This window comes from Tinamus guttatus, unplaced genomic scaffold (assembly GCF_059628265.1).
Source record: "Tinamus guttatus ecotype Peru unplaced genomic scaffold, ASM5962826v1 Tinamus_guttatus_pri_ptg000036l, whole genome shotgun sequence".
NCBI classification, from domain to species: Eukaryota; Metazoa; Chordata; class Aves; order Tinamiformes; family Tinamidae; genus Tinamus; species Tinamus guttatus.
Window position 1 is genome coordinate 859,805 of NW_028288570.1, and position 16,730 is coordinate 876,534.

Consider the following 16,730-nt stretch of genomic DNA (forward strand, 5'->3'; position numbering starts at 1 on the left):
AGGCACATCTTTAAAACTAATTCAGAACACCTTGAAAAATGCAGTTTAAGCAGATTAGTTGTCCCATTTACGCTGAAATTAAGTGGCTTGGGAGTTTAAGTATCCCTAGGTTCTTCAGCTGCTAAAGCATCTCATTTAATATCCTTTAACATCCTATCTGCTTTGGAACCATTGTGACAATTTAATATAGCACATAGTTTGTGATGTCTCTCATACCAGGACATTGAGAAATTAGTTAGCTTTCTCCCACCACTTCGTCCAAAAAGCATTCTTTCCATCAAGGCGGCTGTCTCCAGCACAAAGCTAGGGAACACCAAATCATCTTTCTGCTTTAAGAAGAGCAGAGAAAAAGCAAAAAGAAAAAACGCCTGCAAAGTCTCAGCGTGTCGACGTGGCGCATTCTGGGCTGCACAGCGCCGAGGCAGGTCCCTTTGGGGACTGCTTCCCCAAAGACAAGGATCACTGTGGGCCATGGGGAGCTGCGAGCCCCGACCACCGTCCTGCCTCAGCTTCACGCGGAGGCTACAGACGGACCCAGAGCCCTTCGTTTCCATCAGAAATGTCTGCTCCACTCATCTCCACGATAAGGGGAAAAGGGGCAAAAGAAGGCATCAATACCACAGCTAGTGGGGCACTACAACATGGAGTTGCCACTTGGTTGCAAATGTGCAAATACTCAGAAATATACCCTAACATATTTCTAGTACTATGGGATTTTTTTCTGAATAGAGCTAAAAAAAAAAAAAAAAAAGGATTCCTCATGCTACAAGAAACACTTATGTGCTCCAAAGTAAAAGTCAGATAGAGCAGCTCTGACTCACCATCAGCTTTATGAACTTCCAGGGTACAAAGGGTGCAAAATATAATCCCTTCCCTGAGTAACTCTCTTCCTAATGTTTTACCCACACAAATGTTTATCCATCTACAATAAAGCTGAAGTGATGCATTAGGCAAAAGAAGGGACAGTAATTACGTCTTAGCACCCTGAACCCTTAGTTTATTGCTGCTGTTTTTCTAAAACACATTTTCTCTGTTACAAATAGGGGCTTCAGATTACCTGGTACCTGGTACCATAGTACCCAGGAGCTGACCATGCACAATTTCTAAAAAAAGAATACAAATATGAACCCTTTCATAAACCTTGGAAGAGGACAGTGTGTTCCAAACATAGATAAAATAATACAAATCATTAAATGTATTTGTATACATTTGTGTTAAAAAAAAAAAAACACATTCAGCTGCAAGTCCACAGAGAGAGCTTGTGAACTTTGGTCATACTATTCCATCATCTTTCATAATATCATCTCTAGAGATAGCCGAATAAATACCTCAGCTCTAGTAAGAGCTGCCATGCTCTTCAGTTGCTAAGGATCTTCCTTCTCCTGTTTCTTGTAAAATGCAAGTTTATAAAATCCGACATGCTGTAGGGAATCATTCTTCATTGGATTGACTTTGAATATACCTGAAAGCATTTTGTTGCTCCTTGATTTTATCCACTATGATCCAATGAACTCCAGTGAGCTTGAACCCAACCTTGACATGTTCCTCTCTACCTTAAGGTGATAATCCAGGAAGTAACTGCTCACAGTCAAGTTTTAAGTCATTCTTTTCTGATGGTTTTGAGGACAAGGAAAAGATTAAAAACAATTCTTGACCTTCACCATTCCCTGACCTAAAGCTAGATCATGTCCTAAAGGCTTCCCCATGTCTCCTTGTCACACAGGTAGTTTGAATCTAAGGCTTTCTGCTTACTTCATCAGGTGCAGTATGGGTTTTGTTTGTTTGTTTGTTCGTTTTGCTTTGAGAATGCTGTTTACAAATAAAGTGACTGTTTCAACACATCCTCCAAAGCCCCAAACTTTTAGGGAAAACAGAAAAACAATTCCCCAGAAATATTTTCGGGGTGAATGTATCCAAGCGAATTCCTTATGAATCAGATTCCTTAAGAATCTAGAAATCATGTTTATTTGCCAAATTACAGACATGCAGTGCTCAAAACTGATCTTTGAAAACAGCCCCTTTTGCATATCTGCAACAGGCTAAGAATAAGAGCTTTCAGGTCAGGTCATATGTGTGTGTGTGATTTAAAATATGTTCAATGCAAAAAGTTATGTGTCCATAACATTTAGCATAGCATATAACATATAACATAGTGCTCCTGCCTTGCCCAGAAGTCATCAAATCCTCCCCTGAGCAGACTCCAGGCCAGTTCCTTAGCCAGTTCTGACAAGTTTTCAGCTGCATCTCAAAGACCTGGACAAATTTTAAACAAGCACCACTAGCTTCATTGGCGAGAGCTGGCATCCAGTTCCTTTGCAAAATCAGGCTGGTGCCAGGTCATTTAAAGCTGTAAACTCAAGTGGCGTGTTTAAATCTATTCAGCAGCATATGGCAGATTTTCATAGCAAAATCAAGATCAGCTCATCACAAGCTCACCTCCAAGAACTTTACAATTTTCTTTTTAGTAATGTTCCAGCACTTCCTACCAGATGCACACAGACTTTCCTGTTTTGTTTTGTTTTGTTTTTTCCTATAAACAGGCTAGCAAGGAAAGTCAAAATGTTGTCAAAACTGATTTGCAGGCTAAAAAGAGAGGGAGAGAGAGGGATAAAATCACTTCGTTCTATAGGAAAACTTGGGACTGAAAAAGTTTTTGGAAACTGAAAGACTAGCTTCCAAAATGTTTAGCCTGGTTCTTAACAATGTCCAAAATTCATTCCCATATGTACATACATATATGTGTGTATATGTATACACATTTTTTCTACTCTTGTCTTCTAAAAAGCAAATAATGTTCTATACTTCACTTGCAGAATGGAGCTTTTCATTATTCTCCTTTCAGCTTTACTCAAAACAATGAGGTCTGCCACAAAAAAATAAAACAGGGAAAGCTTGTAAGTTAATCGCTATGACTCTTGGGCTAAGCAGCCGCTCAGTGGGTGCTCTTTAAAAGAAATAAGAGGTTTCCTTCTCTACCTCGCCACCTATTTCTGCCTATATTTTCCTCTTTGGATCAAAACAGCAGGTTTTCCTCACCTTTCTGCAAGTGTTATTTTCTCCTTGTGAGGACGCTCTACCGTAACAGATCATGTTCATAAATTTGGGGAGAAAAGACATTTTTCCCCCGCGGAGGTGGCAGCGGGAGGATGCGCCGCGCCCGGCGCTGGCCCCACTCCCGCGGGTCCCCGCCCACCTCGACAGTCTAGCCAATAGAGAGGCGGGCTTGGGAGCCCTCAGCCAATGGGGGACGCCGATTCCCGAGGGGGCGGGCAGAGCGGGGCCCTGCGCCCGCCGCGGGACTGCAGCGCGCAAAAGCCGCGCTGCCCCGAGCGGAGCGCAGCGCCCGGGTGCCGGCTGGGACTTAGAAAATACGTTTAAAAATCAAAAGCAAATAGTCCGGCTTGATTTTTTTTTTGTTACGGACACGTAAAATGCACCCAGGCTTCCAAGGAGTCTTTCACTCAAGTCACAGGAGAACGTTACCCCAGGCGAAAATAAAAATAAAATAAAATAAAATAAAATAAAATAAAATAAAATAAAATAAAATAAAATAAAATAAAATAAAATAAAATAAAATAAAATAAAATAAAATAAAATAAAATAAAATAAAATAAAATCATTTAAAAAGTCACCTGTCACAGGAAGCCTTGTGACCAGAGCCAAGTTTTCGCCGCTGCCCTCCCGGGGCACATCCGACGGCTCCACGCGCAGCGCGCTGCACCCGAGGCGCGGGCCGGGCTCTCGCGGACGCCCCTTCGGGCCGGACGCCCCCAGGAAGGGCCGGGAAGGGGCTGCCCCGGCGCGCGCGGGAGTCCGCGGGGGCTGCTGGAAGAGGCTCCGGTTCCGTCCGCGTGTGGCCCAGCTCGGTGCTGGAGCGCGCGCCTCCGCTGGAGACGTAGCCCTGAAAACGAAATGTGACAGAATTTCTCCTCGAGTATTTTGCATCTCGACTGAGCCGCTGCGCTTCAGGAAAATATATATATATATATACATATATATATATTTATATATATAGTGAAGGGCTGGTGTAGTTTTTTTATGGCTTTGGTTGTTTGCCTTTGGTTTTATTTAGTTGGTTTGTGTTTCGTTCCTCAGTTCAAAGATAACATTATTTTTTTACAGATACGTATCGTAAATCCATACAAACTGACTGGTCCGGACTGCTTTTTTTTTTTAATATGGTAACTGAAGCATTACGATTTGGTGGGACACTTCTTGTTAAAACACACAGACTCCAGCGATACGCAAATAATTCGCAGATTAGGGTTTTAACCTTCCATCGTTCGTCGCTATAGGCTCCAAGAGAGCTTTTTTTCTAACCTAGTAGGCGGCTGGAATATTTTAAGGGCCATTTCCCTGCCGACGGATGCCCACGCAAGTGCCTCCGCTGAGACCGAACCAGGGGGATTTCACTCCACATATGTCCTAAAACACACTAATGCTGGGTCGGATGGTATATACGGAGGGAACACGAGGCATCTCTCCCCGGCATCGGCCAGGAGGGGCTTCCACCTTCTGAAAAGGTGAGAGATAAATACATATCGAACTGCACCATTTGCTGCCAAAACCCACAGCCCTCTCCCGGTGTGATAAATGACAACGGGATTTTTTATTCCAGCGATGGCAACGAGATCCTGCTCTGTCCATAGCAGAGACTTTTGCCATTAACTTACCTGAACAGCTTCAGGGAGTTTCCTATGATAACAGCGAATTGGGTAGGTATTTAGTGCCCTAAGCCAGGATAATGGAGCCGCACGAAATCCCCCGAAAGTGGCAAGCGGAGATCCGCCCAGGCGCCCATCACGGCCAGCAGGTCCTCACAACCCCGCGCTTTGAGCCAGAGGATTTTCCAGGGGAAACAAGATATTTTGTGAACTGGGAATATTTTGGAACAAGATATTTTGTTCCTGAGCATATTTCGGTTCCGGTACCAACAAGATAAAAGAGAATTTTTTTTCGCTGATACTTAGAGCAGCAGTGATTCTAGAGAGACATGTTTGCAAAGGGAGCACATTTCCTAGATAAAAAACACGCTGCTGATGGATATCCTAAAACACATTGATACCGGATACCCTTTAACACCTCTTAACATTGGCCCCGTTCAACTAATTGCTTTCAAAAAGCCGCAGGCATAGGAGAAAACGGAGCGAGTTTTATTCGTGAGTCTGCTCGTTTGTTTTTGTTTTTCCATCTTAGAGAGGGAAAAGTATCCGGCGACGATACCGAGCGGCAAATTGTGTGGAGCTTGATCCAAAGCCGCTAGATATAATGGGATTTGAGCCAAGCTCCCGATTAGAAGTGCTACACTGCAAAAACCGAGATCTTGCTGACAGCCCTTCAGTGAACAGCTAGACAAACAGTAGTTTGTCAGAACTTTATTTAAAAAAAATCGCATGACAAACCGTAAGCAAGACCAAAATACTGTATCCACTGCACATCATTCATTAGAAAACAAACATACACCACATTTGTATTCTACCAAACAGTGTATTTCCTTTAAAAGTATATAGTGCGTGCTTTTAGATTCATGCTTTTCAATATTTATTTTACATTTGTTACTCAAATATCATCTGTTATAATAATTGCAACTCGATCAAATGGTGCACCTGTTATCATGGACCTCTTCAGTGCTGCTAATGAGGCTTTTTGCTGCCTCTTTTCCCCCCTACCCCCGAAAAAAAATAAAATAAAAAATAAAAAGCTGTTGGTATTGCTTTTTCAAGACCTGACAAAGCACATCTGCGAGGTGGCAAATAAAGTGTTCAGGTGCCAGAGGCGCTTGCAGAACCGGGACTGCCGTTGAGACCTACAGCTCGGGAAGCTGGGACAAGTGATGGGAAAGTACAAAGAAAAAAAAAATCGTTTCCAAAAGGCACAGTTTCCTCCACACAAAGGTACAATACAAATATATGGCCACTGAAAACCCGGCGCGTGGGCGCCCGTCGGGGTCTCCGCCGCCCGCCCCGCGGGCTGCCGCGGCGGGGGCCGGGGGCGCGCAGCGAGCACGCGCGTCCCGCTGCCCCCGGGATGCGGGAGGAGGGGCGGGGGGAGGTTTCCAGCCCGTCCTGCCCCGGCCCGACCGCGGTCCCGCTCCCCGTTACTGCTCGCGGCTCCGGCCGCCCGTCTCGGCGTCGCTCTGGTCGTCCGTGAAGCAGACGTCCACGTCGCTCTCGTTGTCAGTCTTTTGCTCGGGCTCGGCGTGCGCGTAGGCAGAGTCACTGGCGTCGTGGGCCGCCTTGCCCAGGCCCTGGCCCGGGTGCCGCGACTTGACGTGGCGCTCGAGGTCGCGGCGCCGCACGAGCACCTTGCCGCAGTGCTCGCAGCGGTACGGCGTGTTGCCCTCGGCGTGCAGGCGGATGTGCTTGTTGAGGTTGCTGGGGTCGCCGAAGGGCCGCAGGCACACCTTGCACTTGAGCGGCTTGTAGCCCGTGTGAGTCCGCATGTGGATCTTGAGGCCGTACTTGCGCGAGTAGAGCTTGCCGCAGTAGAGGCAGAGGTGGCCGCTCTTGGCCTTGCCGCCCGCCGCGCCCGGCGGCAGCGCCTCGAGCCGCGCGCGGCCCTTCTCGGCCGCCAGCTCCGAGAGCTGCTGCGTGTGCATGGCGATCTCGCGGTCGATGGTGGCGAGCGAGCCCAGCTCGCCGCCGGGCAGCCCGGCCGCGGGCGCGCCCACGTACGACACGGCCTCGGGGTACTTGAGGAGGCCGCCCAGGTGCAGCTTGAGCGGGTAGTAGGGCGCCGCGCTGTAGAGCAGCTCCCCGCCGTACACGGTGAGCGGCATCACGGGCAGGCCGCACTCGCCCGCGTACGCCTTGAGGCCCTCGAAGGGCGGCAGGGCGAAGCGGTCGAGGCCGCCGCCGGGCAGCGGTGGGTAGCGGCCGGGAGGCAGCGCCGCGGCGGGCAGCGCGCGCTCCACGTGCCGGAAGGCGGAGGCCTCGTCGAGCGGCGCGAGCAGCGGGAGCGCGCGCGGGCCGCCGCACGTGGCGGGCGCCTCGGCGGCGCGGCCCGCCTTGAGGCCGCCCAGCAGCCGGGCGAAGGCGGGCGCCGCGGCGCCCTTGGCCTCGTGGCGCAGCGGCCCCGCGGGGCGGAAGGCCGAGCGCGGCCCCGCGTAGAAGGCGAGGCCGGGGCTGCCCGCGGGGCCGCCCGCCAGCGGCCGGCGCCGGCCCCCGCGCCGCCCCCACGCTCATGTCCAGCGCCCGCTCCTGCTCCTCCTTGGCCGCGCGCCGCGCTGCGCCCGCCTTGGCGAGCGGCGGGGACGCCTCCCGCTTGCCGGGCTCCCGCGGGCCGCAGCCCGGCGGCGGCGGCGCGGGGGGAGCCCGCAGCGGCTCCGCGACCGCCTTGGCGGCGAGCGCGAAGGCCTCGACGGGGCGGCCGTGCTCGTGGTGCAGGAAGGCGCGGCCGTGGCTCAGCGCGCAGTGGAAGTGCACGTGGGCCTTGAGGCTGTTGGGGTACTTGAAGGTCCTCCAGCAGTACCAGCAGATGTAGCGCTCCTCGCCTGCGGGGGGAAGCGCAGCGGCCCGTGAGAGGCGGCCCGACGGCCCGAGCCCCGCGCCCCGCGCGGCCCCCCCACCACTCCCGCCGCCCTCCGTGGGGCGCCCCCCAGCTCCTCCCTCACGGGCGGGCACCGGGGGGGCGGGGGGAGCAGCTGCTGCCGCGAGTGGTCCGTGGGGGGTGCATGGAGGGGGGGGGACCCATCTGTTGGCGTTTGCGGAGGAGGCAGCGTATGTCAGGGAGTCGGCTGCGGCGAACAAAGGGCAATCTAATGATCGTGAGCCCCTCATTACGCGGCGAGACAATCTCCGGTATGTATGGGCCATATGTAATGGCTCCCTCGCGGAGCACAATGCCCTTTGTGCCCTAAACGCTTCGGCTCCGCTCGAGCGGAACAGACCTCGGCGGCCGCGAGGGCCGCCCGTGGGCGCCGACGGGGCGCACGCTCCGGCCTCTGCTCCCGGCCCTGCTCGTGGCCAACAGCCCTGGGCGGAGGCGCCTTTCCCCGGCCCCGATGGCGAAACAGGGTCCCTGCGGGACCCTCTGCCCGCCCACCTAGCCCGCCAACTATCCAGACACACACCTGGATCTATTCACCCGAACCCGCCTGGCTCTTCTTCTCCCCCAGGCACCAAAATGCACCGAGAAGATATTTCCAAAGCAGCGGAAGTCCCTGCGAGCCACATCGCACCCTACGCCTGAGCAGTCAGTCCCGACTTAGATGTTTCCTCTCTAAAAAGACCCGCGCGAGGAAACGCGCCGAGGTCAGGCGAGAGCTCTCCCAAGCGCTAGGAGCGCGTTCCGGGAAACTCCTGCGCGGCCCCGATCCAGTTGGCCCTTGGCTCTCCGGGATCAGCCCCCGGCGAGGGCGGGAGGGGGCTCCGCTCTCCTCGGGGCCGGTCTCGGGGGCCAAGTGGATTCAGATGGCTCCCTGTTTGCGCCTATAGATTCCTAGCTTGGCTGAAAGAAGGAGGGAAGGGATGCCGGCTGTGGGGGATCTCGCTGGGGAGAGGCTGAAGCGCTGCAGAAATCCTATGGGATGGCCCTGGGGAACTGGTGCCAAGTTCTGCCAGACCAGGAGCCTTCCCGCTCCGCATCCTACCGCGCCGGGAGCTTTTGCCTTGGCGGCGCTTTGCGAGGGGCTGCTCGGCCTTGGCGGTCTGCAAAAGCGGCGAGAGCAGATGGGTGTCCCCAGAGCCATCCTGGAGCGACAATCAAGCCCAGCCAACGATCGCTCGGGGAAAAAAAAATAATAAAATAAAAATAAAAAGACACCCCTTGTTCATCACTTCAAAATAACGGGGTTAGGTGCGTTTGTCCAAAAGAATTATTCCGAAGTTGAAAAAAAAAAAAAAGCTTTTCTCTGAATGTCTCCCACTCCTCTTCCATCATGCTCTCCTCAGAAGAAGAGCGTCTCCGCCTTTGGTTGCGCCCCTTAAATTCTGGATCCTTATTGATTAGCTTGAACAGCGCGGAGCGGCAGAAAGAGCAGATTTGCGGGATCAGTTTGCAAACCCCGCTTTGACTTCAAGGAGGAAGGCGCCCCACGCCGCGTGCCCTTGGCAAACCTGAGCCGTCTCGTCCTCCTGCCGAGGAGCGCCGGGTCCCCGCGTAGAGTCCTCTGGAGAGCGGGGCCAGAGCCCATCACCACTCCATCCTACCCGCGGCCGCATCTCGCCCTTTCTCCTTTTCCGGGGCCAGGATGCGCAGCCCCGCGCGTGGAGAAGGCGCAAGAAGCGCCGGGAGCTTCGTGGCCCCGACGGGGCGGCCGCGCTGCGCGGGGCTCCGCAGCCCGCGCCGGCCGGAGGAGCCGGGCAGCACCGAGGAGGTGCCTACAAACATTCTTATCGCGCCCATCGTTTATGTTGCCGGCGCCATCGATTAAATTGAAAAGAAAAAAAAAAAAAGAGAGAGAGAGAGAGAAAAAAAAGGGGGGGAGGGAAAGAGAAAAAAAGAATGGAAAAAAAAGGAGAATGATAAAGAAAGAAAGAAAGAAAGAAAGAAAGAAAGAAAGAAAGAAAGAAAGAAAGAAAGAAAGAAAGAAAGAAAGAAAGAAAGAAAGAAAGAAAGAAAGAAAGAAAGAAAGAAAGAAAGAAAGAAAGAAAGAAAGAAAGAAAGAAAGAAAGAAAGAAAGAAAGAAAGAAAGAAAGAAAGAAAGAAAGAAAGAAAGAAAGAAAGAAAGAGAGAAAAGGGGGGAAAGAAAAAAATAAAAGGAAAAATAAAAGATAGGAAGCGAAAAAAAAAAACCACTGGTACAATCCCCGCCGAGAATTAGCTGGCGGATTCAAACAAGTGATCCAGGACTGATGCCTTTCCCTCGCTTGCTATCCTCGGGCACACATATTTGACGCCGGCTTTATTTTTACCTAGTACAGCCTAATTCACACGAACTGACCATTACTCGTCTTGACGCGCCTACGTCAGCCTGAGCGCTGCGAGGTCACTGTCCTCAGTGCTACCCGCGAAGAGCACCCGAAGCTCTACCGAGGAACACACACGGTGCGTTTTTAAGAACGTATGAAGATAAACGGCTGCCTTGCACAACAACATGAGCATTGTTTCATAAAATCACGTTTTTCTATCAGAAGATCATAAAATTGTGCCCGTGACGGAAGGACTAGAGGCACGGGAGGCCTTTCCATACGTTACCAAGTTAATATATCACCCCTTCAAATGAGCAGATGGAGTCTTATTTTAAAGGGAGGCAGGTTAAAAGTCGCTGCAGCTGTGCTGGTATTAAATGTTGTGGCAGTGTATTTTTAGCAGGACTCTTTTTTAACCTCTCGTCAAAGATGCCAGTTAAATTGCCCACCTGAAATGAACAGCTATCCCTACCCACACGCGCGTGTGCGGGTTTACTTGTTGCGGATATACCACTGTGGAGATGCCATCCCGCGGCGCTTTTTTTTTTTTTTTTTTTTTTTCTCGCAAAGGAGACCCGGGAGTTTAAAGCCCAGCGCAGAACTGCCCCCCCGGCGCCCGCACCTTTCTCGTCGTGCGTCGGCGTGGCCGTGATGGGGATGTCAAACCACTGAGCGAGCGGGTTCGAGTACCACACGGTGAGCTCCTCTCCCGGCTGCACGTCCCGCAGCGCCCGGTAGAAGATCTGCGGGGAGGGGAGAAAGGCAACTTGTTGAGGAGCCTCGCGCGGGGCGGGCGGGTTGCGGGGCTGGCAGGCTGCGGGGCCACGAGTGGGTACCTGTCCTCCTGGCAGCTCCGCCACGGCCTCCAGCGTCTGCTCCCGGGAGTCGCGGGCGGCGCGGATCAACCCTATCCACTCCAGGGCTGAGCTGCCGGCCTCGTCCACTAGCTCCCCTCTCACCATCCGCACCTAGAAGACAGCGGCACCGCCGTCATTGCCACTCGCACACAGCAGAAATAATTCCAAGCCTCCCCTGTTCCCCCGAGCAGCCCCTCGCCTGGTGCCGGGAATCAGGGCTGGAAAAGAGCGGAGGCAGGACCTCGGGTTTCCCCACCCGAGCTCCTTCTTTCCTCCTCTTCGAGCAGGACCCTCCTGGACTTGAGACGCTCACCTCCTCTGCGGGAGGAAGGATGGGGAGGCTGGGAGGAGGGGATGCTCCCACAGTGTGCAGCATGAGGAGGATAAATCGCATCATTCCTTTGGGTCCCCCTTGGGTCCCCAATGCACCTTGCGCGGCGACGGCGCCGCAGTCAGCTTTACACTGCGTTAAATGCCCCGCCAAGGTGTCATTAGCTGGTCGTGGAGAATTTGTGCGGCCTCTGAATCCGTGCAGAGCAATCGCGAAACGCGAGACTTGCTGGGAGGGGGAAAGGGGAGAGGTCTGCTCAGCTACAAAGTCTCCGTAGCCCCATACTTCATAATCTGCTTACCCATACAAAGAGAAAATGAAGTGCCCATTCGCCCAATGACCGTGCAATAAAAGTCATCCGAACAAAGCAGTCTAAAGCGAGAAACCAATGGAGCCAGATGAGAAATAAATTTGAGTGGGCTGGCAGAGCGTTTAAAAACAATTAAAGGGCATTAAAAGCCCGAGCGGAACGTGTGAGCGCGGGGGGATGGCAGGCGGCCTCGGCTGAGGCTCTCTCATCCCCAAAATCTGCTGCATGGGGTAAGTTACCCCCGCACAGACACCGCTTTCTTCCCGCCTCCTGTGCGCCCCTTTAAACGAAGAGTCGCTTTATTTCCCAGCTCGCCCTGTTGGGTTATTCGCGGCTGCGGAGCTGCGAGCCGGCCCAGGGGTTTGCGGATATTGGGCCAGCACCTGCGGCCGCCGCTGGCCCACGCGCGACCCGCTCCCACGCGGCCCCGCAGCCCGCGCTCCGGGCCAGGCGCAGCATCCGTGGCCGATGAGCCTGGACCATGTGGGAAGCGAAACGCGGGAATAAACCAGGCTCTCCCTGCAGTTCCTGCCGGCCCACGGATAAAAATCGGGGGCTAGAGCAGCGCGCACCCGCTTTTACTGGGGCTGTAGGGGCGGGAGGGGAGCCGTGACAAACCCTGCGCCGAGCGGGCGGAGGGTTTGGACCGGGTGGGCAGAGAGCGAGGAAGCGGGTCGGATCTGCTCCTCCGACACCGGGTGCCCGGCTCGGGGCACCGGGTACCAGACTCCGGGCACCGGGCTCCCAATTTCGGGCACCGGGCTCCGGGCGTCGGGCTCCGAATTTCGGGCTCCGAGCCCCGGGAACCGGGATCCGGCGGCTGCCGCTTTCACGCAAATCCGTGTCCGAGGCCGGGGCTGGGCGAGGGAGCCGGCAGGTGCCCCGGTCTTGCCGCGCAGGAGCCAGTGGCCGGATGCTCCGGCGGATGCTCCGGCGCTAGGCAGCGGGACAGGGGAAGGGAGCAGGAGGGATATAACTAGCGTGCGGAGAAGCCTCGGGACGCTCTGGAAACGCTCCTCTTTCCTTTGCCTGATTTGCCCTAGGAAGGGAGAGAGCGAGGAGGAAGCAGTCCTTTCTCGAAAAAAAAAAAGAAAGAAAAAAAAAAGGAAGTCCAACCGAAGCCGACGCAGGAGACACCCTAGGAAATACCTTTTTTTTGGGTCCTGGCTCCCTGCGGTCTGACAGGTATTTGCCCAGTTTGAAGATACCCGGCACGGGCCCCAGGCGCAGTCCAGCCGGGATGCAGCTCTCCGCGTTCACGCTGATGGCCGGAGCGCGGCTCGTTTGCATCGCTGCCTCTGGCTACGAGCAGGCAGGGTCCCCAACTACTTAACGGCGCCGGAATGACAGAGAGAGGCAGCGAGAGGGATGCGCACGGGCGTTTCTCCGCCCGCAGAGTGACGCGGCGCCCTGTGCGCGCCCGCTTTTCAACGGGAGCGCGAGGGGACCCCTCGGCAGGCGGGTGCTCCAGGGCGCCGAGTTGGGTGAGAGAGTTTCGCTCCTCGAGCAGCTGCCGAGTCCCATCCGAGAGGGTCACATGGAGCCGTTCCCTAACCCTCCTGCATAATCAGGCGCTCTGAATGGGCGGCAAACAATGGGCCAGGCGACCTTCCCATTCCTAAAAATCCAATTTGTCAAGGGCAAAGAAAAGGCGCTGGTGAATCAAAGGTCTGGAGGGACCATTAATCCTCAGCATGGGGTATTGTCCCCGAGACAGTTACGATATTTTAAGTGACAAATCCACTGTATAATTTCTCCATAAATTTTGCTTCCTTTTATTGTTCCCCGACAAACCAGTTTTGGAAAATAAGTGACTATTTTAAGTCTACTTGGCTGAGCCTTTTGAGGCTTAATATACTTCAAAGATTTTTAATTCTCTTCCCTTGGCTTTATTGTAAAGGAGATTAAACAAAGAGATGGGGAATGTTTTGAGGACTTGTTAACTTCTATTGATTCCTGGCGTGTGCCATACAGAAATTGGGCAGGTACTTGATGGGAAAACACCAGAAAATACCTACACTTTTTTTTTTTTTTTTTTTTTTTTTAAGAAGGACCATATTACCATTTCAGTGGGTTGGTTTCAGGCCAGTAATCTATTTAGACCAACTTTGCTCCTTAAGTAGGATGAATAGCACAAAATATGAGTCGCTGTAGTCCCCGTGAAACACAAACCGCTACATTTGCGAGCGCCGGGGAAGCTGCGCAATTCGCCTTATTCGCAGAACGATACGTTAGGAAAGAGGGGCAAGCAACCGCCAGGAAATAGGGACATACAACCAGAAGGTATCACAGACATCGAGAGAACAGAGGGTGCTGCTGGGTTCCTTATTTCATATGTCTACAGGTTCCTCTCCCACAGCCAAAAGTGCCTTCAACGAGATCTTTTTTTCCTAAGGTGAAGCCTATGAATAAAACTAGATCGAAGTGATCAGAACAGACTGTGTCCGAAAGACTCTGTGATTGGAATATTTTGATTAAAGTAAAACGAGGAGCTGGTGGTATTATGAGAAGCCCCAGAAAATAATGCACCCAAGGACATATTTTCGCTGCTATTGCTGGTACATTATGAAAGAGTATGGACAAAACAGCAGGTGCTGCTGGTACAGATCTTATACATTTCTTCCAAAAGCAATTGAAGGGATGGGGCTTTTTTTTTCTTTTTTCTTTCTTTCTTTTTTTTTTAAGCAGTTTCACTAAAATTTAAAGCTACTAATTCCAAAAGCAAGACAAAAAAAAAAAAAAACCCACCTAAAAACCCTGTGCTGGGAGGTGCCTTACAGCAGGCAGGTAGCTGAGCGAGCGCTTCACGGGTCAGCCTCTTCTGCAGCACAAAACCCAGCGCGTCCTTTCGACGTGCCCGCGCGCGGGTGTTTTGCCCTGGCCGGCCTCCCTCTCACCACGCGTGTGCGTGGGGGCCAGAGCAAGGGGGACCCCTCAGCGCGAGCAGCTCGCAGCCCGGGACTGCCCGTCGGGGCGGTGCTGGGGGGATCAGGGAATCCACGCGGCGACACCTCGTCCCGCTCCCGCCCTCCGCTCCGGGCCTCCGTCGGGGGGACATTTCCACATGGGCGGAGCGGGCAGCGTCTCCTCGGCCCGACGGGGCTGCTCGGGGCGGCACTAAATCAGCGCGGGGCGCGTATATACTTTAATTAATGCTCCATATGCGCACGCACGAGGTAAATGTCGCGCCTGTCCGCAGCGGCTGCGACGATCATCGATCCCGGCCCTCCGGGGCGCAGTTGCAGCGGCCGTCCCGGGGACGGGATGGTTCCTTTTTCACTTCAGCGGGGATGGGGAAGGGCTGGGGGGGAAAGATGCGGGGAACTGAAGATGACCCCTTTGATCAGCAGCATGAATGGTGGCGAGGGGGGGGAAAGGATAAACAAGAAGTTGAGGGCAATAAATTTAAGCCATGAACATGTCCCTATAACCTCTGGCCTAGCGGCTTTAGGATGAGTCCCGGCTTAAATTCCAAGAGCTGCAGAGGTAGCGAGAGGGCTTTTAAGGCGAGCAGGGTACCCTACTGCTCCGCTTGGGGAGCCGCTCCGTCCAAGGCCTTAATGAGTCAAAAAGCGTGAACGACACGCGAACAATTTTATCAATAGGACCATGTAAAGGCCGACTGTGAGGAAAGTTATTTATTAATATAGCCAATTGTGGCTGGTTCCCAGCCACTCAGAAAAGAAAAGCTCTTGCTCTGGAAGCATTCACACCAGTTCTCCAATTTTTATTCTGTCCTGTGGCTCAAAGTTGAAGTTCCCCAAGTGAAATAAATTAAGAGGAAAGGAACCACATTTTCTTTTATTTTTCCTTCCCTAAAAAGGAAGGGTGAAACCGATCTAATGTGCCCACTGGAGCAAGATGCAGCATGAAAGGCCGGGTGTTAAAAGTAAAAGCAGCCTTTGGAGCAAATGGGATGGAAAATTAAATGAAATTAAATAGCTTGAACGACCGTATTGTCCCTTATTAAAAAGACACATTAATTACATGGTTTCAGCTTTATTCAGAGACAATGTTTAGACTCAATCAAAACATTCCACTATCGCTCTTTATATACTTAAACCGGACTACTAGAAACACCGTTAAAGCGAAATCACTTTTGCCCAGGGATGCGGCGAGAGTTTTTCTCCTAGGCAGCCCTTATTGATGCCCACCGCTGAACTGCCGCTGCCCCTTGGCACAGCGCTCTCCCCGATTGAACAGGTTGCCCCGTAATGAGGCATGAATGTTAAGGAACAACAGGCATCCAAAGAGGCGCAGTGGCGGAGAGCAATGTCCCACCAGGGAGCTCCTTTGAGGCCACCAAGCCGCTCCGGCGCAGGGAGGGCTCCGCGCTGCGCTGAGAGCGGCGGGGACGTCTGTGCGCGGGGGCGATGTCGCCTCCCGCAGTCACCTGGTCCCCAAAGGCTGCGGCCCCGCGCAGGCGGCTCCGGCCGCGGGACGGGCTGGGAAACAGGGGAGCAGGACGGGGCTGGGTGGGACACGACAGAATGGGATGGGACGGGACGGGGTGGGGCGGGATGCGACGGGACGGGACGGGATGTGGTGAGACGGGACGAGACGGGGGACGCCGCAGAGGGGGCGAGGAGCCCGGCGTGGCCTGAGGGACCCTGGCATCGAGTAAGCGCCCCCCAAACCTCCCTCTAAACCAGACCAAGAGACCAGTACAGCCTACGTCTCGTCCTTCCCTCTTCTATTCTTTCTCTCTTTCTCTTCATTTCCTTTCTCTCTTTTCTCTCTCCTCCTTTCTCTCTTCTCTCTTCTTTCTTCCGTTTTCTTTTCACTCATTTGCCTTCCTTCCTTCCTTCCTTCCTTCCTTCCTTCCTTCCTTCCTTCCTTCCTTCCTTCCTTCCTTCCTTCCTTCCTTCCTTCCTTCCTTCCTTCCTTCCTTCCTTCCTTCCTTCCTTCCTTCCTTCCTTCCTTCCTTCCTTCCTTCCTTCCTTCCTTCCTTCCTTCCTTCCTTCCTTCCTTCCTTCCTTCCTTCCTTCCCTCTCCTTCCTTCTTCAGCTCTTTCACTGTCCCTCTCTTTTTTCTTTTCTTCTCTCTTTCTTTCTCTCTTTTCTTTCTATCCTTCACTCCTTTCTCCCTTCCTTCGCTCTCCTTTCTCCCCCTCTTTCCCGCCCTCTCAGCTCATCTTTCCCTTGCCGTTCCTTTCTCCATTTTTTTCCTTTTTTCCTTTCCGCCGTTTCAACCCCCCCACCCGCCCCCCAGCATCGCTGCTCCCGGCGGCGGGAGCCCCGACGCCCCCGGCCGCGATGCCGATGGGCGCCGCTTCGGGGCGGCTCCAACCAGCTGTGCGGGGCAGACGAGATGCGGGTGGGATATTAAAGCAGCCTCTGAATAGTAATTCAGGTTCTATGGGAACCCCGGCAGATGACAGG

At 53.2% G+C, this 16,730-nt stretch overlaps 2 protein-coding genes across 2 annotated transcripts in view; both read right to left on the reverse strand.

The window, feature by feature from the left end:
• The window catches only part of LOC148595984 (uncharacterized), a 46,507-nt gene extending 42,562 nt beyond the window's left edge, over positions 1-3,945 (reverse strand). The window contains 1 exon segment of the mRNA XM_088534708.1: positions 3,633-3,945. Coding sequence (XP_088390834.1) covers positions 3,633-3,945 — 313 coding nt within the window.
• Positions 3,946-6,097: 2,152 nt separating this feature from the next.
• PRDM13 (PR/SET domain 13) lies at positions 6,098-12,639 on the reverse strand. Its single transcript, XM_088534673.1, is given in 5 exon segments — positions 6,098-7,148; positions 7,150-7,492; positions 10,474-10,594; positions 10,688-10,819; positions 12,499-12,639. Coding segments are annotated over 5 exon segments (1,788 nt in total).
• Between the last annotated feature and the right edge of the window lie 4,091 nt (positions 12,640-16,730).